This window comes from Oreochromis aureus, linkage group 9, assembly GCF_013358895.1.
Source record: "Oreochromis aureus strain Israel breed Guangdong linkage group 9, ZZ_aureus, whole genome shotgun sequence".
Lineage (NCBI taxonomy): Eukaryota > Metazoa > Chordata > Actinopteri > Cichliformes > Cichlidae > Oreochromis > Oreochromis aureus.
The window spans coordinates 18,153,691-18,176,984 of NC_052950.1; the positions used below are offsets into that span (position 1 = coordinate 18,153,691).

General features: G+C 43.9%; 1 protein-coding gene across 12 annotated transcripts in view; it reads left to right on the forward strand.

Moving 5' to 3' along the window:
- Positions 1-22,880, forward strand: part of atp8a2 (ATPase phospholipid transporting 8A2) — a 50,334-nt gene extending 27,454 nt beyond the window's left edge. For all 12 annotated transcript variants that reach the window (XM_039617054.1, XM_039617051.1, XM_039617052.1 and 9 more), the window contains 13 exons: positions 1,549-1,721; positions 7,511-7,694; positions 8,996-9,106; positions 10,410-10,484; positions 10,855-10,977; positions 11,436-11,514; positions 11,589-11,650; positions 12,149-12,205; positions 14,139-14,246; positions 15,926-16,014; positions 16,193-16,297; positions 20,082-20,173; positions 21,382-22,880. In XM_039617054.1, coding sequence (XP_039472988.1) covers positions 1,549-1,721; positions 7,511-7,694; positions 8,996-9,106; positions 10,410-10,484; positions 10,855-10,977; positions 11,436-11,514; positions 11,589-11,650; positions 12,149-12,205; positions 14,139-14,246; positions 15,926-16,014; positions 16,193-16,297; positions 20,082-20,173; positions 21,382-21,476 — 1,353 coding nt within the window. In that variant the 3' untranslated portion in view covers positions 21,477-22,880. The remainder of the gene's footprint in view (positions 1-1,548; positions 1,722-7,510; positions 7,695-8,995; positions 9,107-10,409; positions 10,485-10,854; positions 10,978-11,435; positions 11,515-11,588; positions 11,651-12,148; positions 12,206-14,138; positions 14,247-15,925; positions 16,015-16,192; positions 16,298-20,081; positions 20,174-21,381) is intronic.
- The last annotated feature ends 414 nt before the right edge of the window (positions 22,881-23,294 follow it).

The following is a 23,294-nucleotide window of genomic DNA, read 5'->3' on the forward strand; positions in this document are numbered from 1 at the left end:
AGGAGGGACACTTGTGTGCCGAGGGTACGCTTGTGTGCATCGCAATTTGGCGAGAAGAAGAGAGGCGGCATTGTTCAGATGATTGCGTTACATGCATGTATATGTGAGTGTGTTATCTGCGTCGTCTCTAGCGCATGCTGATCAGTGGACAGAGGGGTCGTCTCTCTGTCAGTCACGGGATCCTCTGAGGTCAGACGGCTGCCAATAACCCGCTGCGAGGGCCCGAGCGGATTCTTACCGGCACCAAATCTCCGAGTGTTTGCGCACTTTTGTGTCTAGAGTTTTTGTCTTGTGTAGCTGCTCGCCATGTATTCAGCTCTGTTACTCATGTTTCCACAAACACTTCTTGTTATAGGTCATTTCAGTTTACGTCATTCCTCGTTTATTACGGGAATAATCTGAATTCCACATGTACAACTACCAAAACTGTCCCCAGGTAGAGCTAGTGAGCTGTTTGCTCCACTTGATGGGTAAAACATTCGAGCTCCATCTGTTTAGCGCTGGAGTGATTTTGATTGGCTTTCCGCTTTTCCGAGTCCACCTGGCAAAATCCTGAATGTAAAACAAGTCGCCACAAAGTCAGAGCTGCGACTCTGATTTGTCCTAGCGGTCTCTGTTTGTTGGATGATTACGGATTCGTTTCTCACCGGTTAATCGACAGCTTCTATTTGGAAGCTAAAGGCACAGTTAACATTAGGATGTGTGCGTGTGGTGGTGAGCAGGAAGGCTTGTAGCACGTCTGCCTCTCCACATGGAATTCATTACATCCCGGTGGGATGTTTATTTTCTCTATTAATCCCTGTTCCTCTATTATCAGGAGCTCCATCAAAACTGCCCCAAACTACTGGCCTGCAGGCGAGCTGGCATTAACACAAACACATGTACACGTACATGTGAATGATGCATTTAGCCCTGTCTCGACATTAGTTTACCTCATCTGTCTTTCTTACCTTTTCCCCTCTTGTTACGTGCCTCTCTCTCTCTTTCTCTCTCTCTCTTTTGTTGCTGCTTTGTGAGGAGAAGCTTTAGGATTTAATTACACGATGAAAATGCCTCCAGGACTTCATACCATCAGCATGTAGTGATGAAGTCTAGAGCAACTGTGAACTTTATATTGGCATTGTTAATTGTTTGGTGTACACAGAAGCAAATAGTTTCTCCAGATGAAAGCGAACTGCGCAACCAGCGCATGCAGCGTATGTCTTCAATTTACTGCCAGCGGTTTTGACCTTTCAACAAATTGGTCCCTGTGTGTTTTGATGTGTGCAATTTACATTTTTTTACTACTTTGCGAGGCCACAAAAACGTAAAAACCTGAAAAAGCGATCGTTTGAAAGCTCTGCAGCAAAATCGCGTAAGACCGAGTCTGATTTCGAGCTATTATTGGTTATTGCGCAGATAAAGATCCAAGATGTTTGGCGATTAGTAGTGAGTTCATGGTTACAGAGTAGCTATATCCTTATGATATATCCTTATAATTGCTGTGAGTTAGTTGCTGACTTTAATGGCAAACTCAGTCCTCCCTTGTGTGTCTTTGTCCTCTTGCAGGCTACTCGTGACACGCTGACAGCTCACTGCTCCTCCCTCGGCGAGTCTCTGAAGAAGGAAAATGAGCTGGCGTTGATCATCGATGGCCAGACATTGAAATACGCCCTGTCCTTTGAGCTCCGCCAGGCCTTTCTTGATTTGGCATTGTCCTGCAAAGCCGTCATCTGCTGCCGGTAGGGAAAGCTCATTTATCATATGCATATGCACATACACACAGGTATTATTGGTTATCTGGAGTTACTCATAAATGCCTGAAGTAGTTTATGAATAGAATCACAGGTTGAGCAGGTATTCATCTCTAAATGCAGCGGCCTGGGTTTGACTCCGACCTGAGGCCTGTGAATCTTTCCCCACTCTCTCCCTGTCTCTGCTTCACTGCCCAATCTAACAAAGAGAAAAAGCCCAAAGAAATAATCAAAGAAATGGAAAGCGAAATGCCAGATTGTCTTTGTTTAAATCATAGAAAAAATGGGTTTCTCATAAAAAGGGCATGATCGCCGATAATCCTGTTGAAACGTGTGTTTCAACAGCGCTTTGTCCGTAACACTTTGGACAAAGTTTACAAATTATTCTGCAAAAAGTCATTTTTTTCTGTGAGGAAAACAATGACGCTCTGTACCAAACTGTTTTACAGATACACAACGTCATTGTGCTGCTGTGGGAAAGTCCCAATGTGAGAATGAAAAATGAAAGCTTTTCCACAAACTTATATTTGCTTTAATGCAAAATTTCTACCTGAAGTCTTTGTTTTTCTTTATTTCAATAGCTCTACTCAGCTGGGGTCAAATATGTAGACTATCCAAACACAAAGGCAACAAGAAAAGAAAAAAAACAAAATATAAAGACAGACTTCTGCCTCATTATCTTTGCCACTTAGACACAACTAGTGTTGCATTGCCTAGTGTGGAAATGTGAATCAGTCTGAATGCATCTGGCCACAGCTGAACAGACAGAAAAATGTAAACACACTATAGCGTGCAGAGACGTCAATCATCGTGCTGCAGCCGGCTGATATTAAACAGCTGTGATTGGCCTGGCCTGGCCCGGCCTGGCACGGGCACGGTCGAGTGAAAATCTGTTTAAGCAGGCCAGACGCTTCGTGCCAGAAATGTTAAAACACGTGCTCGCAGATTTATTTGGTTCCCAGGGTCGATACCTGTGTGAACACAGCTGTTCCTCCTCAGGTGATTTTTGAGGCTGCGTGCTATAAAGACACATTAATCTGTGACGTTTTAAATGCCCAAACAGCTCCTTTGTTCTAATGAAGTTCACAAATTCAATCATCTGTGAAAGAAAAAAATATACACAAGCACTTAAATAAAAGATCCACTTCACACAAGCGGATTTTTAAGTTGCTGAGTGGATAAAGTGTCCATGTGGAGGACTTCATTACCTGCACATGTGCCAGTTTGCAAAGGTTACCAGTCGCCCACAGTCAGCAAATGAATGAGGACGATAAAAGCCTGTCCTGTTGCACAGCAGGGACGATGTAATACACTAGGCTGCTTGGAAATGTCAAAGTCATGACTCACTTACTGCCGGTACCCCTGGAATGGGCACCAACACACACACAGACACACACACCTCTAGTCATGACCGTTATATATTTCCATTGATACAAAGTGTGGTCTGTTCAATGAATGTTTACAGCGTGTTCCCTTTTTTGGGCATGTTTCACTCAGCAGCAGCTGTGATGTTTAAAAAAAAAAGAGTTTCCACTCGTCTTTTTGTCTCTCTACATGTGTGTGTGTGTGTGTGTGCGCACGCGCGTGTGTGTGAGTGCAGACTTGTGTGTGTGTGAGCATGTGTTAGCCGGGAGGCACGTAATTGACTCTTCCTTGCACTTACAAGCCATATCCGGACTCAGGTCTCACAGGCCTTGCAAACAGCCTCAAGCTTCCTTTCCTGCGTCCTTTACTTGCTATATCCTTCCCTCTCTCCGTGCATCTCTCTCAACCTTCCTCTACCTTCCTCCTCTGGCTAAGACATGTTAAACGTTAACAGACTAAACTGAACAGCACCACAGTTAGTTTAAGCACATCTGCTGAGCCCTTCTCTGGTTTTAAAACATATTTGAATAAGCAGGCCCTCTTTGAAAACAGTCGCACTGAAAATATATTATAATTTATCCAAAAACTACAAAAAAATACTGATTCTGATCAATATTTGTGTGTTTAAAAAAAAAAAACATGGTAGGTTTGCCAACTGCTTTGGTGTAACAGTGTCTAATTTCAAGGTTCCTGGATATCACACAAACAACATAGATTAGAGAAAGTTCAAAGGCAAAAACACAGCTCACTTCATTCTGTTTTGTTCTCTTGTAATCTTACCATGATGCCATTTATCTTATGTCCCCCTGGGAGGTCCTATGCTGAGAACCAATACTCCTTTAATGAGTGGTTACGGTGAGGTTGCTGCACCGAGAGCCATAGCTTTGACGTTGAAGAGCCGGATTGTCAGTTAAATTGTTTCTCACCTACTGTATGTGTGCGATGCTTCACCACGCGGGAATGCGCGCGCGTCTCAGGGGCCCGAGGAGCCGAGCGCACTCATACGCTTGGGTTCCCGACTTCACTGCGCGTTTGTTTATAGGAGGACTCGGTGGCTGCTTATTTTCTGCTCAGTTCCACCGTGAAGAGCGCTGGGAGCCTTTCATCTCCCCCGACTTCACTTTATACAATCGCAGACACTGTTAGCGGTGTTTAGGGGAAAGGTAGAGTGAGACAGAGAGAGCGCGATGAGGAGAGATTTGCGGTTTGAGGCCAAGAGATGCAAAGGCGGACTTGTGCGACACACACACACACACCCACACACACACTTCGGATGCAGAAACAGGAAAAAACAAAGAGCAGAGGTTGATCCCATCATTCAGCAATAGCTCTCTTTGAGGTTTCCCCCCTCAAATATCCTGTGGTGCAGGGTGTGAGGCGTGTGTGTGCGCTGGTCTGATTTTTGCTTTATAAGCATGCTAAGCAGACCTCCCGGCTCTGTGATTCCAGCTCGACTGGGACATGCTCTTTACATATTCATAGAGGACAGACCGTCTTTATGACCTACAGACCTCAGCCGGATACGTGCGTGTACGTGCACGTAATTTCATTTTCCCATACCTTTATAAAAGCATCATATTTTGCTCTGCTTCCATGTGATGGCTCATACAGCTGCACATAACTTCATTTTTCTAATATGATTACTGCAGCGCTGATGAATGAGGTGGTGAGTCACTGCTTGTGCTGAGGTTCCAGGAGTTAGGCCTGTTCGTGCCATACAAACAGTCATTGTGAGGCTGACTCCTCCTCTTTCTAGGAAAAGTATTGGGCACACTTTTAAGTCCAGTGTTGATTCTCAAATTCCCATCACCTAATGCATCACAGAGGCTCAGGTAATAACTATAATCAGTGAAATGTAACATAAATATTTAATATCTGGATTTGGACTAATCTCTTGTAATGCAGCCAGTAGCTACTTTCTGCTACCTGATAACTCTCAAAGCCACTTTTTTAACTCCAAGTGAGGATGATTTATTGGATAAATCTGTGCTAAAAAAGTGCCACGTTTTTTATAAAAAAACACAAACATCCTGTCTTAAGATACTGTACAATGTTTTTGTTTCATACTGTACTGCAGGGAGTGCTTTGTGTGCGGCTTTAATCCCAGCCCCAGTATCACTTTTCTCCCACGTCTCGTCATTTGGAGACATATTTGTTTTCACCGTACGACATGCAGGTAATAATGACAAGACTCGTGTGAGCAGCGTGCATGTGAACGGCACGCAGTAGGAATGCCTCCTCATACGAAGCATGTTTTGCAAACAGAGATGAAGACAAATTCAGTCTTAGCTGCTGTGTCCAGAATGCAAGCACTGAAAATGTAAACAGTGTGTGTGTGGGGCTGGATTTCTTTCCCACACAATCTCCGCCTAAGCTCGCCAGCCATGAGGCACGGTCTGTCCCTCCTTACACCATCTTGCTAGTATTGAAATGTTTAAATGGCTCAGAAAAAAGAAACTCCTCTTACATATCTCACTGCAAAATTAACCACGTGTATTAAGTTGTGGCATAACCAGTACCCCACCAGAAACGAAGGCATATCATATTTCTTTGACTTTAAATGGGAAAACTCCTGCATAAGAGCAGCAGCTGAATATATGTTTATAAAACTGAACTGTTACTTGTGTTTTTCTTAGAATATCCCACTTTAAATGAGCTAAAATTAATAATTTCCTCTAAAAATTGCCTTACATTCTAATAGAAAGGTTTAGGCTTATTATACAACATCCATCATTCACCCTCATCACCACTTTTTTTCCACATTTAAGCGCTTTTTCTATCTGACATTCACACACATTCATACTACACATAAGATAAATATTTATTGACCCCTGCAAGGGTAATTACTGTGCAACAGCAGCAGGTTAAAGATTAACAGTTGTACAGTCTACAATAAAAAACCAACACAGTTGAAGTAAAAGTGACACAGGCGGATAGTAAGAGCCTGAAACTGAAAGAAATAAAACATTTTATACGTAGAACGGTGATTAAAAAAAACAAATAAAATGAAAAATAAAATGATGTTAAGCTAAAGTAAAAAAAGAAGAGTGAGACTGTAAAAGAGAGTAGTGCAAATTGCAGTAATAAATAATATGTGTGCTATAAATCTGAGAAACAGCTGCAAGAAGGTTTAATACAGAAATATATGTGTGTGGAATCGAATGCCCGACAGGTGTGCTCACCTGTCACAGAAAGAAGAGTTATTGTACAGTTTCACAGAGAACTGTAGGAATGATTTCCTGAGGCGTTGTTTCGGCAGCTGTGCTGAATAAAGTCTGAGGGAGAAGGAGCTCTGCTGCCTGGAGCGGGTGAGGTGGATTGTCCATGATGGAGAGCAGTTTGTTCAGTGACCTCCCGTCCGTCACTCACTCAAAGGCCTCCTGATTCTGGAAACTGATGTTCCCAGCCTTGTGAATGAGTTTGTTGATCCTGCTGGCACCGATGCTACCGCAGACTGGTAGAAGATCTCCCAACATCTTTCTTCACACAGTAAAAGACCTGAGCTTTGTCAGAAAGTGAAGTATCCTCATCTTCTTCGGCAGGTTAAATTCACATGCTAGTTTGTGCTTTCTGTTTCTTTCCAAAACACACTGATTTAAAGCGTTCACAGTTTCTTTCACTGGCAGGGAAAACAAATGATTACTAGGGGTAAAAACAAAACACAAAAAACCCATCACATCCCAAACTTTTTTTATTAAAGCCAAACCAGCACAACAGAAGGAAAATTAGCCACGGTGCTGGATGGGGCTTCTTCTTATTTGTCTGCAGATGAATTACACGGCACCATAAAATTTGACAAAATATACCCATCTCTTTAGCAAATGCAGCGTGGCACTTATCCACTCTCTGTGGCCCTGAGGGAGGCGTCTGTAATCGGATCTCTGCACGTCTCCATTGTCACTGAGGAGACAGAACCGGTTGTAGACTGAGGATCAGTGATACAGGTCAAGAGGGTGGAGTAGCTCCCTGCACACACACACACACACACACACACACACACACACACACACACACACACACACACACACACACACTTTAGAGCACTTTGCAGCGCTCTGTTTACTGCACTTTAACAGGTATTAGGAAACAATGATTCACTGTGCTGCTAATAAGATGTGGGGTAACTTGCTTTTGATGTGTTTATACAAATGTGCACTTACATGGGTTTGTGCATGTCTGTGTATGTGTGTGTGTGTGTTTCTGCCAGCCTCTCATCCATCTCTTTCTTCTTCCCTTCCAACTGTTTCCCAACCTGTGCTTCCCAGGCTTTATTCTTCTTACCCAGTGGCTCGCTTCTTTGCTTTCTCCTCAAAACACACTTTAATCTTTCCATCGCCCTGCCTCCAGTTTCCTCCAACACATTTAATATCGCCCAACCGTTTGCCTCTTTTTACTTCTTGTTGTGTCTGCAGGGTGTCTCCGCTGCAGAAGTCTGAGATCGTGGATATGGTGAAGAAACACGTGAAAGCCATCACGCTGGCGATCGGCGACGGCGCGAACGACGTGGGGATGATTCAGACGGCTCACGTTGGAGTGGGGATCAGCGGCAACGAGGGCATGCAGGCCACCAACTCCTCCGACTACTCAATCGCACAGGTGGGTACAAACGTAGCGTGCAGACAAACAGACATGCATGGCTAGGGTCTTATGAAAATGTTTACAGGCGTTACTCGAACACAGATAAGGAAGGGACGCTTGTTCGGCTTGAAAACCCCTGCAAAGGGAGAGGCGCTGACTGCTGACCTGCTCACCGTTCAGCTCATCTTGATCTTTAACCTTCCCTCAGGGGACAGCTGACTTACACAGATCTGTGTAGGATCATGTTATCGATCCGAACACGCTGCTCATCACAAACATCTGCGTCCTAAAATAAAACCTAGTCAAACTATGAGCTGAAATTCCTTTTTTTTCTGTTTTTAATGCTTTTTCATTTCAGAGTGGGTTTCATTGTCCACTTGTATGCATATTATTTAGCCCTGTAAACCCTGAATATGAATAATTGACGTTATTTCTTATTTTTTGTTGAATCTTTAAAAAACTTTAAGAAGAAATTAAGTATTAATTTGCATATATGAGTTTAATTTGTATCATATTTGCTACATACAACATTTTTTTTTTATTTATTGTGCAATTCATGTAAGTTTTTCATGGAGGAAAAAATCACTGTTGATGTCGCGGTCTTAAAACCTTACAAAAACTCTAAAGGAACACTAGAAGAAGGCATAATTATCTGTTATTATACTTTTAATTATTTGCTTAAAATAGTCAAGAAAAGGAGTTGAAGCTATGGAGGGTAGTTCAGTTTGAAAGGATTTTGAAAATAGCTCTCATGGTCGGTGTGATTGCTCTAAAAGTTGCACTTACATTCATTCGAAATTGGACCCTTTTGTGTTGATATTTTGTAGCATATGATCTGGATCTGGTTCTGTTCACCCACTCGTACTGTACTGCGATTGTTTATGCCAGCAGCTGTTACAATAAATGCCACCCTCCTGGTTAAGAGAGAGCTTTAATCTCAGTGAGACTTTAACCTGCATAAATTCAGGCTTTCCTAGATATAATTCCCCAAATCTCTCTTTTGTGTAAATAAAACCTCTGTTATGTGTATCCGCTGTTCCCTTTGAAGGATGAAAAAAAATCTCTCTGTGTCCTAGTTACTCTGGAGTCTCCTTTGTATCTGTATCTCTCACACAGACACATTCTGCTACTTTCACTGTCTGCGTTGCGTGTCTCTTTGCTTATCTTTATCAGCAGGCCTCCTCTTGCCTCACCTTTCCCTTCTCCCGGCCGCATTCTTGATACATACCCTGTGCTCCATTACTGCCTCAAGTTTTTGCTTTCTAGCCTTTCGTTTTCCCTCCGAGTGATGGATCTTTGTCTCCTCTCTGATTTGGTAGTTCTCCTACTTAGAGAAGCTTCTGCTGGTCCACGGGGCGTGGAGCTATAACCGCGTCACAAAGTGCATCCTCTACTGTTTCTACAAGAATGTGGTCCTCTACATAATAGAGGTAAGAGCGTCGCCACCACACCCTGTCTCTTTTACGCACACACAGTTACATTAACAGAGACATTTTGCAGCTGTTTGTCGACACGGCTGACAGTGATGGACGAGGTGCCCTTCTGGTGTCTGCTTTCTGTCTTGCTTGCATTTGCAAACACACACAAACACACACACACACTTAAAAAACTGTGTAGCACTGACGAGACCTTGGCTCCAAAGGTCGGCTGTTGTCTCTGTGTGTGTGTACTTGTATTGCTCATGAAGTTGGGACACGTATCTATTTACACAGTCACATAGCTGGGGCCACGGGGCCTTTTGAGGACAGAAAATCCTAATAAATCATTAAATTTCACAATGAAGATTTGGTTTAAGGGTTGAAAGGTGTAGTTGTTGTTATAGTAAAAGTCTTAAGGAAATGAACTTAAATCAGTTTGTTGTCATCAGAAGTGAAACATGACTGCGTTTGCGTGTGAGTGATGAAGGGGCTGCCATGAGGGGTATTTGACAGCTGTGCTCGCTCCAACCCCTCACCCCCTCTTACCCCTCTGTCTGACATTAAGGATGCCAGCAGGTGCAGGTCCTCATGTAGCCCACGGTCCCACTCACACCACCATTCTGTGTGTGCGTTTGTGTGTTTCCACGATTATCTCACATAGCTGGCTTCCAGCAGAGCTCTTTAGGCCAAAGGTTATAGACTGTCTCTGTCCACTTAGTGGAGACAGCATAGGGGGATGGTGTGCACATGCGTGTGCGTGTGTGTGTGTGTGTGTGAGAGAGAGAGGTTTTTGTGTACCAGGCCTCACCCTTAGGCTGTATTCTCGACTGTATGCCCCAGGAATGCCACAACTCCCACCAGCGGCCCCAAACATTTTCTTTATCTGCCCACAGATCTGCCTGTGTCTGCTGTCTGTGTGTGTGTTTGTGTATGTGTGTGTGTGTGTGTGTGTGTGTATTAAAGAGCTAATGAGGGTTTACCCGAGGCGCATTCAGTTACAGTGTTTCGGTGAATTAGCTGAAATTGATTTTGAGGTCCAGACAAAACCGGCATTAAGAGGGGGTTTTAATGCTTGTTAGAGGCAAAGGAAGTTTAACTGTTGTACAGGGATTTTTATTATATATATATATGTATATATAAAGAAATACTATTGCCACCTGAATCATTAAGTCTTAAAAAAGGAAGCTTTTCTAACACCACTACCTCATTTTGTCATTTTCCCCCTGCTGCTTTCACTGTCAGGACCTCCCTAAGGCAGTTTTACCCTTCACTATTGTTCCTCTCATCCCCTCTCATCCCTCTCTTTGTGTCCCAGCTCTGGTTTGCCTTTGTGAACGGGTTCTCTGGCCAGATCCTCTTTGAACGCTGGTGTATAGGCCTCTACAACGTGGTGAGTATCCACCCTTCACTATCTGACAATTTTCCATTACCCCACTCACCCTCCTTCGCTGTTACACTTTCCACTTGCTGGATATCGATTGTTATCTTTCACTCTGTCTCTCATTATGAGTAGCACTCTGCTTTGTCTTCTCCTCACAGCTCTTTCTTGCATGCATTTGGTTTGAAAGTGTATGCATGTGTTCTGGTGACTGCGAATTACTTGAGGGGAAATGCAGAGCACTTTTACTTACAAAGCAGGTGTTATGTGCAGAGGTGAAGCCGTTTTGATGCTCATAGACTGATATAAATAAAGATTATGTGCAGGCACTGTATTTGTCATTAAGCGTTTTAAAGGCATGTGTGACCTCTGTGTGCTGCAGATATTTACCGCTCTGCCTCCGTTCACTCTGGGGATCTTTGACCGGCCGTGCAGCCAGCAGAACATGCTCCGCTTCCCGCAGCTCTACCGAATAACCCAGAACGCCGAGGGCTTCAACACCAAAGTACGTGCGCAGATGTTCGCAGACACACACGCACATTTAGATCTGTCCTTTTGGCTCTTCGGGATTCGATGAGTGATGCCAGCTGTTTGTTTGGGACTTTGGCGAGTAAACAAGGGGGGGCTATGGAGTCTGGGATGTTTCCATTGCAAACCATAATGAGATTCATAATGCGAGAATAAGGAAGTCTTTCATTTTACAGGGTACACCAGCAGCTTAACCTACTCTGTGTGCGTGTTTATGTGTGTGTGTGTACAAGAGCTCACTTTTGATGGCACTAGAACAGTGGGAGTTGTGTGCTCTTGTGAGGAATTGCTGTTTTTGTATGTTTTTGTGTGTTTAGACGTTTAGGGGGATGGAGCATTTATGTGTTTTGGCATTAATTTACACTGACTTGTTTTCCACTGTCCCTCTCCTCCACCTCCACCTCCTCTCTTTGTGTGTCTTTCTCCTTCTTTCAGGTGTTCTGGGGGCACTGCATCAATGCACTGATTCATTCAATTATTCTCTTTTGGTTTCCACTCAAAATGTTAGAGCACGGTAAGTAAGCCTGCCCAGATCATCCTTCTGCAAGCGATGAGTTTGGTTTGCTGACACTCGCATGCTCTCCGCAGACTCTCCCTTCAGTAACGGTCAGGGAAACGACTACCTGTTTGCAGGAAACATGGTGTACACAGTAAGTGTCGTACTGGAAATTTAGACGTGTCTGCTTTCGTTTTGATTTCTGCTTTTTGGCGCAGATTTGTGCTTTTTTTTTTCCACCTGCAATGTGTTTGTGTACACACCACAGTGTTGCTGCTTCCTCAGAGCCCTTATGAGTCTCCAGTCAATCTAGTCCCGTCTAGCCAGCCTGTCTCCCCCTCACATTCGTCCATCTATTTTCTCTTTTCGCTTCTGCGTCACACACTCTCTATCATTTTACTCCCTTGGAGTCTCATGTGGATGTCGGTGGTGTTTATTTGTTGTGTGTGTGTGCGGACTGTGAGGGATTGTGGGACTCCAGAGTATTTTAACAGACATTGCTGAGTTTACTGTATAACATTATTGTTTATTATCTCCACAGTGGCCAGTCAACTAATCCTGTTTCTGTGTTTTTTTTTATTTGCCCACCCGCTCCTCTGTGCACGTGTGTATGTGTGCGCGTGTGTGTGTTTGTTTGTGTGTGTGTGCGCAGTATGTGGTCGTTACAGTGTGTCTGAAAGCTGGAATGGAGACCACAGCTTGGACCAGGGTAGGAGCATTAACACACTCTTAATACACCACACAACATGTGCTGTATTTTACTCCAGTGTTGACAAATAAAGGGCAGGGTTGGGGTAGGGTGGGGTGGGGGGATGGGGTACTCTGTGAGCCTTTCAGTGTAAGTTTTCCATACGACCTGGTCTAAATGCTTCATAGTCAGGAAAAGCATGGCAAAAAGATGTGGTCTACCTCGATGTTGTGGTGGAGGTTTGAGGTTTCTCAAACTGCAGTTGCTTGCACCTTTTCTTCCAACTAGTTCCTGTGCAGCTTTTTCCTTTGCTCGGTTTTTCAGATGTAGCCATTTAAAAAAAACAAACAAAAAGGTCTGGAAAGTGTCCAGATCTTGACAAAGAAATCACTTCTAAGCATTCAACTCAAGCAAAGATACTTAACTGCGGAGCAGCTGCAAGAACAGCCAAATGTGCTTGAAGACGTTCAGCTTGTAAGCAACAAATGGAGCTCAGGCCGTGCATAGCGAGGGAAAAACTGAGGCAGCAAACAGTGAGCGCGCCATCTGTTCTATGAAAAGTAAACAAATACATAAACATATGAGAGAAATTGATTTAATTTAATAGAGATTTTTTAGAGCCCAGATGTCTTCAAAGAATTCCCTTCAAGTCATGCTTGTGTTATTACACTGTCCCATGTTATATGTTATATACAGTCCCCTGCAATAGTCCTGAACTACCCCTCATTTCTTTATATTTTGCTTCCAAGGAGCCAGAGTTTCGTTAATTGCTTAAAAGGGTATTTAACAATAGTTCTCCAGAGTTTATGAAAATTTTTAAAGTTTTTCTTTAAAAATCTTTTTAACTCCTTTTCAGTCCACTTCTTGTACTGGACCTTTTTGGAGGAATCTTTCTTTTGTTTGTTTGATAAGCCACTTAAAAGCCACTTCTATCTCTGCAAGGTGTGCAGGCTTTGTCAAAATGTAAGATAACTGAACAAGTGGAGGACAAAAAAAGAAATGTCAGATGAACATCATATCCTGTACAGATGTTAAAAAGTCCTCAGAAATCTGACACATGAGCTGAAAGATGGATTAGGCCCTTCAGTTGATCCATCCACTGTTCACTGAAGCCTCATCAGAAACGGTCTCAGTGGAAGCGTGGCTGTCGTGCAATTCTTAGCTGGAATACCAATGAAATACAGCAGTGATGATGCAAAACAAAGTAAAGTCTTTCCATTCGTGAGACATTAACTGATTTACCTCACAGGTCACTGACAGGCAGGATGGTTAAAGGGACTGATAATAGTCGTGTTAACATGATTTTTAAAAAAAATCCTGCTGTTGATCGTCAAAATATACCCGCTGTCATAAGAAAATTCAGCAGCTCATGACATTACACAACAGTTTTCTACACAGGCAAAACTTGGAGCACTACTCCAAAGACTGTTCCTGAACTCTGCCTTAGTAAATAGACATAAAACAAGGGAAAAAAACAAGTGGGCTTAAAGAGGGGAAACTCTGAAAAAAGAAATAGAGGAAAGCTGAGCATGTGGCTTCAACTTTCAGTTCTAAAATAACATAAGCCAAAGTGGATATGGAGTTTAGGATAACAGTAGCTCAAGCCATGACAGCCACATCGTTTGCTTTTTCTTTCTTCGTTTTCCTGTGGTTGGAGAGGAAGAAAGAGAGACTGGCAGGATGGACAGAAAGGGACTGACACCTCTGTCCATTCAGCTGTCTGCACAACAGTGTGGCGGTAATGAAGCCTGGGTCCCACTGGAATTCACACAGAGTCCCCTTACAGCGGATCACACACGGGGAAAAGAGGGAGGGGAAGGTTGTCTATATTGGGATGAGCTGTATGTAAAGCATTTGACCTCATGCTGTCTCTCTTTTCTCTCTCTTAATCTCTCCTTAACTCCCTCTCGCCATCCTTCTTTCTTTTCTCTATCTCCCCATCTCTCTATTGTAGTTCTCCCACCTGGCGGTATGGGGAAGCATGGCGCTCTGGATCGTCTTCTTCGGTGTCTACTCCGCCATCTGGCCCACCATCCCTATTGCTCCTGACATGCTGGGCCAGGCAAGTCTCTCGCCATAAACACACGTCATTCATTTTTATAACAAGGTGCAATGGTGGAGGTTAGAAAAAGGCCCTGCCTACTACATTTCTTCTCTGCAAAATCACCTGCCTCTCCCTTCCGTTTTGGTTGCCGTTACATGGCGCCTAAAGGACTCACCTCTTGGGTGTTCCACGGCGACACTGCTGGAGCCCCCCTGGCGTCCCGCACCTGCTGCGTGTCACCCGAGCTCCAGTCTTTTACTGCCCTCTGTGGAGGTGTTGACTCAACAGGGTGGGCTGCTGCCGCTGCTGGTGGTGGTGATGAGGGTCCAGTGGTGGGTGATGCGAGGGTATGTGGAACCCCTTAATTAAGAGACTCATTTTAGAGTCTGGGGATGAAGGCATGGGTGAGATGAGGTGCCCCGCTGAGCGGCAGGGGAAGGGAATAGGGCCTTCTCAACTCCCCGCAGCCCATTAATTCAATTTGTGTCAGAAATCAGGAATGCGGTCAAATATCTCTGCAGCTGCTCAGCCTAACTGGGAATGGTCAAAGACAGCCACCCACCCACCCCCCCCAACTCCACTATTGCCTCTCTTATTTCCCTCGCTCGCTCTATCTATATTTCGATCTATCCATGTGGGACACAGGATGAAAAAAAGAGTTGTGTACGTCTGCTCAGAATAGCTACGTGTGACATGTGTGTCCAGACCCATGTAACGGCTCAGACCAACAGTCTGTTTCTATGGATATAACAAAGCAGAGAAATTCATGTTTTCATGCCTGCATCCTCGCTGTCCACAGAGATTATGTGATATACTGTGAGTCTTTGTGTGGAGGCATTTGTCACAGACAGAAACGCTGATTATGTGTGAGTCCGTTTGGATCGTCCGTGCCTTGGTTGTGATTCCAGCTGTTCTCTGATTCATTTTCCCAGTTTAACATCTTTCTGTGGGAACCCAAATCGTCCTTACAAATGCAAAAGCAAGGCGCAGGAAACATGTGATACGGGCAATAAAGTATTCGAAGCTAAGGAGGACACGGTGCATGTGATTTTAACACCTAGAGACAAAGATGTGCAAAGCAAAACACAGCTCATGCAATAAGATAACCGAAGCGGAGAGAAACTGCAGGGATTTACCAAAACAAGTGAGGACAGGCAACAAACGATGCAGTCACTAATAATGAAAGGAAGTTGTGAAAGAGTGAGATTGGAGGGAATCAGAGGAGTAAGAGTTGTGTGGGAGTAAGTATCAGAGAGACATACAGGCTGACAAATGGAGACAGTAGTTAGATGCGTGATTAATTCTGGGAGACAGAGTAAGAAGGGAGGCAAAGGTCACTGAGGCTGGATTGGATAGACAGGTAGTGGGTGGAGGGGTGGGACGCCAGCATCTCTGCCACTTAACATCACAGAAGTATCGTTTTGCAGCTGTGTGAACGTGCTGTTTGAGTTGTAGTTAAAAGCGGTGAGAAAGCTGTTAAATATTTCTGGCTAACATTCGAGATGTTCAACTTTGGCTAACTCCCTTTATGCTCTTTATGACTTTTGAGTCACATTTCCTTCAGCCGTTACCGTATGTGTCCTCCCCCCTCTCCTCCACCTCCACCCGTGTGCTCGCTGCTGAGAAAAATGACTTAATGCTCAACGTGGATTCATATATGAGTGGAAATAAATGGGCCCTGTGTGTTGTCACCGCAGGCTGGCAAGGTGATGCAGTGCTGGCACTTCTGGCTGGGCCTGGTCTTGGTGCCTGCTGCGTGTTTACTCAAAGACTTCGCTTGGACGGCGTAAGTAGAACCCGTTTAATATAAATACGTGGGGAATCCATACAGACGCTATTCAACTTAACAGAAGCGTTTACATAACCCGTACTGAGCACTTCTTACAATGAATTGCATGTGTCTACGAGGTGAAACGCTCAGAGTTTCCTTCGTGGGGCTGATGAGCTTTTTTTCTGCTGTGCAGCGCACGCCGCTCTGTGAGGAAGTCTCTTCTCGAGGAGGTGCAGGAGCTGGAGGCGCGGTCCGTTGACCCAGGCGCAGCTGTCCTTAGAGATGCCAGCAGCCGCAGGTATAGAAACGCTACAAAGCATCTTGGGATATCACATCATACATATACATCATTTTATCATCAAGTAGATTTTTCAAAAATTGAATTTGCCCTGTGCTACCTTGTCCCAAATTTCTGCAGTTTTAATAACGGTCTGCTAGTATCTTTATTATATTTTTTTATGTGTGAAAATAAACTATTTCTGTCCCCCCTGTGGCAACGTCCACAGGGCTGAAGCCAAGGCTGAGGTCCCGTAGAGCCAGAACTGCTCACAGAGGTAGTTTCTGGGTTTGCACTGTCCCACTGTGTGACCTGTGACCTCAAATGACCTGTGTGCCCCATTGCAAGCTGCTTTGGAGTGACTCCTGCTTGTTTTCCATTAACCAAGTTCACATCTCCCTCTCTTTTTATCTTTTAATCTTGGTTTTTTTTTTTTAAAGTATTGTTCTCACTTTTTTTCTCTCCTTATTTCTTTAAATGCGATCGTTCTTTTTCTTCATAGGTGGACCAATTTAAACTGCTGTACTGATCTGGTGTGTTTAACGTTTGTCTGTAGCTTTAAAGGCTGTGACTTAGTGTTGTGCTCAGTATTGCATTAGAATAAAAATCTCTGGCTAATTTTGAGGGAAATTGTACAAATTCTAGATTCAGTACACGACCCCTTTTCCAAAATCACTGGGATGCTGGTTAAAATGTAAATGAATGAACAAAATGCAGGGAGTTGAAAATCATTTAAAGTCTGTATTTCATTGGAAACTGTAAAAATAACATTGAAACAGAGACATTTAAATATTTTTGAATTTGATGCCAACAAAATGATTTATAAAAGTTTCAACATGAACAGTTTTCCATCACCTGACCGCATATGTTGCTCCAAATGTTGCACACGTCATCCAGCGTCACTGGGGCCTAAGTTACTAAGTTACCTAAGTTACCTAATCCATGTGCCTAATGCACCTTAATACCAACATGAATGTTGATGTCCATGACATCCAAAAAGAATTTAAGGTTTTGATTGGGCAAACCCAATGACAGCTATCCACATCACCTCGTTTAATCATGTTTATTTGTGTTTTATGGGTGAGGGGGTGTTGCATGTGTGGATATAGTGACAAACTGTGCTCACCAATGACGGCTAAGAGGCCAAAGATCTCAGCCATTTAGATTTGGTTGCCAGTCTTGGATTGTCTAAATTATGAAAGTTTTTTGCACTGCACATGATTTCAATCCCCAACTTGAAGCTTTATTCTTACCTGTATGGACAAAAGTATTGGGCCAAACCTCTTAATCTTTAAATTTAGGTGTTTTCAGTCTAGCTGGATAAAATCAAACACCTCACCATGCAGGTTTGTTGTATTAGTTTCTTGAACTTCTTCGTCCGACGCCCCCTTCGTCCATTCCGGAGGTGCAGAGATTTTGAACCAACAAGTCATTTTTCCAGAAATGTCTGTGGTATTATTGCAAAGTGCATGTGTTTAGAAGCCACAGGAACTCAGACTGCAGAAAGTTACAGAGCGTGGTTGTTGACTGCTGAGGTGCGTAAAAGTTGCCAACGCTCTGCTGACTCAATAACTGCACTAAAAACCTCCTCTGGCTTTAACATCAGCACCAAAGCTGTGTGCTGGGAGCTTCATGGCGTGGGCAGCTCCTTTACGTGTGACGTGTAAGTGGCCCGGTACTTTTGTCCACGTAACAGTGTCTGTCCAATTAACCCCAGTCAGCTGTGAGATGTTCACCTAACTGTAGGTGTTACTTTTAGCAAGTCCACAACTTTAACAGTCTAATGCTGCCCCTGTCTCATCTGTTGTTGGAGTGTTATGCTGGAAACAAATTAGAAACAACCTTATATTTGTCCAAAAAAACCCCAATATTTCTCAGCTCTAAGATACGGTATGTTGTTTTTTTATTAATTTGAAATAAATCAAACATAGTTCATATAATTACATTTGATACAGCATCCAAAGTATTTTGGAAAATCTAGTTTGTAGACGTTTAGTGATCTACTAGCTGTGGCACAAAGTGATTTAGCACGTTTAACTGGAGGATTTCCATTTTGCTGCTTTAGTTTAATGCCCCCAAACATCTCTGTAGGACACATCTGACTATTTCTCCATATTTATTATTTGACTGCTATACTGTGGCTGCTAGCTTTTGTTGTAAAAACACACTTTAAGCTTATAACGTATCAGATGATAAAGAACAATACCAAGAACAACACAAGTATTGTACTTTAACTTCATATTTGACACTTAAATTAGAAGTTAAGTTTGCGTAACAAATACTCACATGAGGGGTGGGAATACTTATTTGCCTGTGTTACAGTGAGTTCCACAGTTTTCTCATTTTATGAGAAGGTTGAGTTAAAGGTTTCACCAAGAGAAAGTACATTAGAGGTGGTTCTTGTTTCTTGAAGTGAGCAGAAGAAGTCTAAGGTATGCTTTCAGGTAGGGGGGGTGAGTGTAAAACCACATTGCTCCTCTTGACCCTTAAACAGGGCTCCGTCCTTGGCTGACCCTGCTTTTAAACGCCGGGAGGCAGGAACACATCCTTGAGTGCTTTCCATTCAGAATAAGAGAAGGAAAGTAAGGGCGAGCTGAGAAGCAATGGAGCAAAATGGAAAAGAGCACATCTGTGTTTGTAGTTTTTGGGGAGGGTAGGCATGGGAAAAGGTGGAAAGGTACAGTACGGGAGTGTCTCGGGGGGAAGAGTTCAAATAGCGTACATCCCCGGGCCCTTTTGAATCAGAAGGTACCCACAGAGAAACTTCACGGCAGGAGTGAGGACAGCTTAAGTCATACTGATGCACGAGCCGTTCATTTATTTGTCCAGCCACTGTTTAGTAATTTTATCGACCTCACAGTGCCGTCATCCTTGTAACAGACATTATTTTTGGGGCCAGAAAGTCTTTGAGCAAGCTCGAAAGCTCTCTTTTTTTCACTCCAGTGAAAGATTCCCAGCAGTCTTAGACAGTTATGAAAATTTCCTAACCGCTTGTTCCAAATGTTAGCCTTGGGAAGGCTGGGTCGACTCCATAATTACTCCACTGATCATCATCACCTCTTGTGTACTCTAAGTGCCAGGGAAAACCCTTGTGTGTGAATTTAATGCTCCACTGGCAGATAACTGCACAAAACGTATTCCTTCAAATAAATATGGCAGAAGTTAACTTCCCGAGGCGCCCCTTACGTTTACATTCGACGTCTGCACTTTATTGGCTGTAATAATGGCGATGACACGGGAGACAAATGTATGAATATATGTGTGTATGTATGCATGCGAGCCGGCGTGTGTTAGTGTGCAGTATCTGGAATGGGCTTGGTTATTTTTGGTCACCGGAGGAGAGGAGCCGTGACGGCGTGTGGTCTCAGAACAGAGGGTCCAGTCTTCTTCTTGGAATGGGGGGGAGAGGGGAGTGGAGTGGGGATGAGGAACAGTTTACTGTGGATGTCCTGTTACCCTGCAGGCAGTTTATGACTTACTGTTAAAGTGAATGTGAATCCACCTCTAACAAACTTTCTGGTCCTAAATCTGCTGAGATTTTGTTTACTTATTGATCTGCGTGTTTCTATGTTACTCCCTAAAGAAGTGCTTTGCTTTTCTGTTATGCTGCAGTGTTTTACTGAAGAGCAGCTAAGATTAAAAATCATAGTCATAGAAAAATTAGAGGCAAAGATCCTGAAAGTCTGTAGACTGGTTGTTAGTAAGGGTGTTATGTATTTGTATGATTATGTGTTATTATAGTGATTATGTTGTGATGCTTTGGAGTAAATGTTCTTCCTTACCTTTCCTTCTTTTTATCTTGCAGTCTAAACGAACGGGCCCATCTGCTGACAAGAGTCTTTAGGAAAACACCTTCAAGTGTAGGACGCTCAAACTCTGTGCAGCAGACTGTGTCACGTGAGTGCTCTTTCCTATAAGATGCTATCATGTAAACCAAGTCTTGCTTTAATGCTACAGTCACACTAAGGCGAACGGTGGCTGGAGGCCAAAGTTATTGCGACTGTGCGCAACTGATTTGTGATCTTGTTGCCGTTTGAAATGGTTCAAAGACAAAACAACCAGCTGCTGTCTTCAAAGCAACTTCAGTGCGTCAAAATGGTGATAAAACACCAGTAAGACAGAGTCAGTCTGCTATCAGTTTACTGTTGATTGGGATCAAGGTGGCAATTATGTGCAACCTGTTTGCAATAATCCAGCAATTAACTGTGATAAAGGGCAAAAATTGCAAATCTGTTGCAAATCCTTGGGAAGGAAGGCTTTGTAACAGCTTAACCATTAAGTACTCACAAGATTAAGTACCAGCAAGAACCTCATAGATATAAAGCAGAAATTCCTCCAAAAATAGTGACAGAGTTGCTGCAGGATGCCTAAGTGACATAACCCTTCAGCTACTTTTATATGCATTTATATAGGCAAATAACCAGAAAACAAACAGCCAAGTTCCCTGTTGCAAATGAGTTGTGCTCATCAGTGCAAACAGCGATTGATTGCAACGTGTTGGCAATCTGTGTCTGTTTATTAATTAGATGGCAAATTAGATCGTGGTCGGTCTGAGTTGGTCTGCAGTTGTTTGAAGACAGGGTTCCTCTCACTAAGTAACCTGTACGATCACTGCACAGCTCAGCAGTTAGAGCAGGTCATTAACTAATTCAAAGGTCGGATGTTTGGTCCTTGGTTGCTCCTGTTTGCATGCCAAAGATACTGAACCGAGTTGCTCTCTGATGTGTTCATTGGAGTTTGAATAGAAGATCACAGTGCTTGTGTAAATGGCTGAATGAGGCATGTTGTATAAAGCACTGTAAGTGCTCCAGCAGAGTAGAAAAGCGCTATGTAACATATGTATTTGCATTGCAATCAAAAGTGGTAGCCTAGAGGTTGAGGGTGATGCATGCTCAGCCTCTGAGCTACCAGTTTATCACCAGCACTACTTGAGGTTGTTTTTAATTGCAAAAAAATCACATAGGAAAAAAATCTCAATTTTTCCTAGTTGCAAGGAGTTTATGTGAGAAGCCAGCAGTCTCACTGTGTCATCTCTGTGTTCACAGTTTTGTTGTCACTCAGCACACAGGCTTAACAAGTAAGACTTCTCCTCTGTCTCTCTGCAGATGGCTATGCCTTCTCTCAGGAGGAGCATGGTGTGGTGTCTCAATCCCAGGTAGTGCGCTCTTATGACACCACCCGCCAGCGCCCCAGCCTCTAGCCCCATCCCGGATCAAAGCTTTGGCTCACCGAAGCAAGAATTTGTCAAGGTGACAGCGGAGATAGACTTAAGTGACACCCTCACGCCGGGTGACCGACCCCTGCTGTGGCCTTACTGGACAGTGACCTGACCCCTTGCCGGGGACGGAAGTCATGGTCAGGCATGGAGGCCGTCGCTGGCGCTTGGAGGACTGACTCGGGAGAAGGGACCAGGCCGGATATACGGACTAACCATTGTTATAACTCACAAAGGCTGCACAGGCATGAGCAATCATATCCATGCACAGACGTGACAAGTCAAACTCAGAGACTGCTACTCATATCTGTATACCCCTCAGACTGGGTTTGCTTTCTGCCTACGTGTGTGCGCGCAAGCGTGTGTGTGTGCGCGCGTTCCAGTGCGTCTCTATCTGCCTGTGCATGTGTGTCTGCACGCATTGGCGCTCCCGTGTTCGTGTGCATGCGTGTGTCGATCCATGTGCGTTCGCATCCACGGTTCCCTCTCAATTCCGGTCTGTCATCACGTGCCGATGTGGAAGGGGACGTCAAAATAAAGTCGCACTCGCTCGCTCGCTCACACGCATACAGGCGCGAAGAATTCCTTAAAATTAGAGGGTGGGAAGCATATACCGAGGACCCGCCAGAGCCCTGCACCCCCAGCTACAGGCCCCCTCCCTCTCTCTCGTTCCATCTCAGCATCGAGCCTCACTGCCAAACACCATAGAGATGCCACTGAGGCAGAACGCTCACCAAACCGGACCACAACCCTGCCACAGCCCCTCCTACCCCACTGAGACCTCCTCTTGCTTTAGCTCTCCCTTCATTCCTTCCTTCTTATCTCTTCATCTCATAGCCGCTTTGCAGCCTCCGTGTCCCTCTCCTCCTTTTCACAAGTTTGAAGAAATCCATTTTGTTTTATTTTCTGACCGCTCCCGTGACTCCAGACGCCGCCCGTCTACCACCGTCAGCTGACGTGGAGGCAGCATGACTGGCATTAGCGCTTCCTCTTTTATTTCTGTTGCATTTCCACTCTTTACTGGACTGTTTCTTTCTCTCTGTCTCTCTCTCTTTTTTTTAATTAAAGCAAACATCAATGTGTATTTGTTTATATATTTTTTTTCTCTTTTCATTAATGCCTGTTTCTTTTGTACTCATATGTGAAAACATGTCTTAGCGGGAGTATTTTACTTGAAGTTGCCCTAAAAGGCACCCAACCAGAAGGGATTTGATTGAGACGCTCGCATGGATCATGTGTTGTTGTTTTTTTTTCTAGCTTTGGGGTTTGTCTGAATGTAGAGTCCATTGTCTGTGAGCTCTGTGTTGAGGACACTCTGGTTCAGGAATGCAAAACTGAAAGGGGATGGGCAAGAGGGGTTGTCCTAATCATTAAATCTAATCAATCCATGGCCTGACTAAATGTCTTTGTGTTTTGGCTGCACGTTGTGTGCTCTTGCAATCAAAGCGAGGGGTTTTTGAGTCCAACTGTAGCTCCCGGGAAGCTGGAGGAGTCTTGGTTTACATTTCACACAGTGGATGGAAAGGAAAAGAAAATATAGAAAATGTCAATGCGAACATTAAAAGCTTAGCATTTTATAAATTGGCCAAATCAAACCTCTCCCACGCTCCTTCTTTAATCCCAAGGGGGTTACCGTAGACAGACCATTAGCCGATTAATTCACCACCACCCTCCCCAACTGGAGATCCCTTTCCCACCCACCTTCCTGGATGTGGCCCAGCCCGAAAAACTACAGCTGCTACAGTATGGAGAATCCATCGGGGTGCTGCTTTATGCTTTTCAACTCCTCCCCAGTGACTCCCC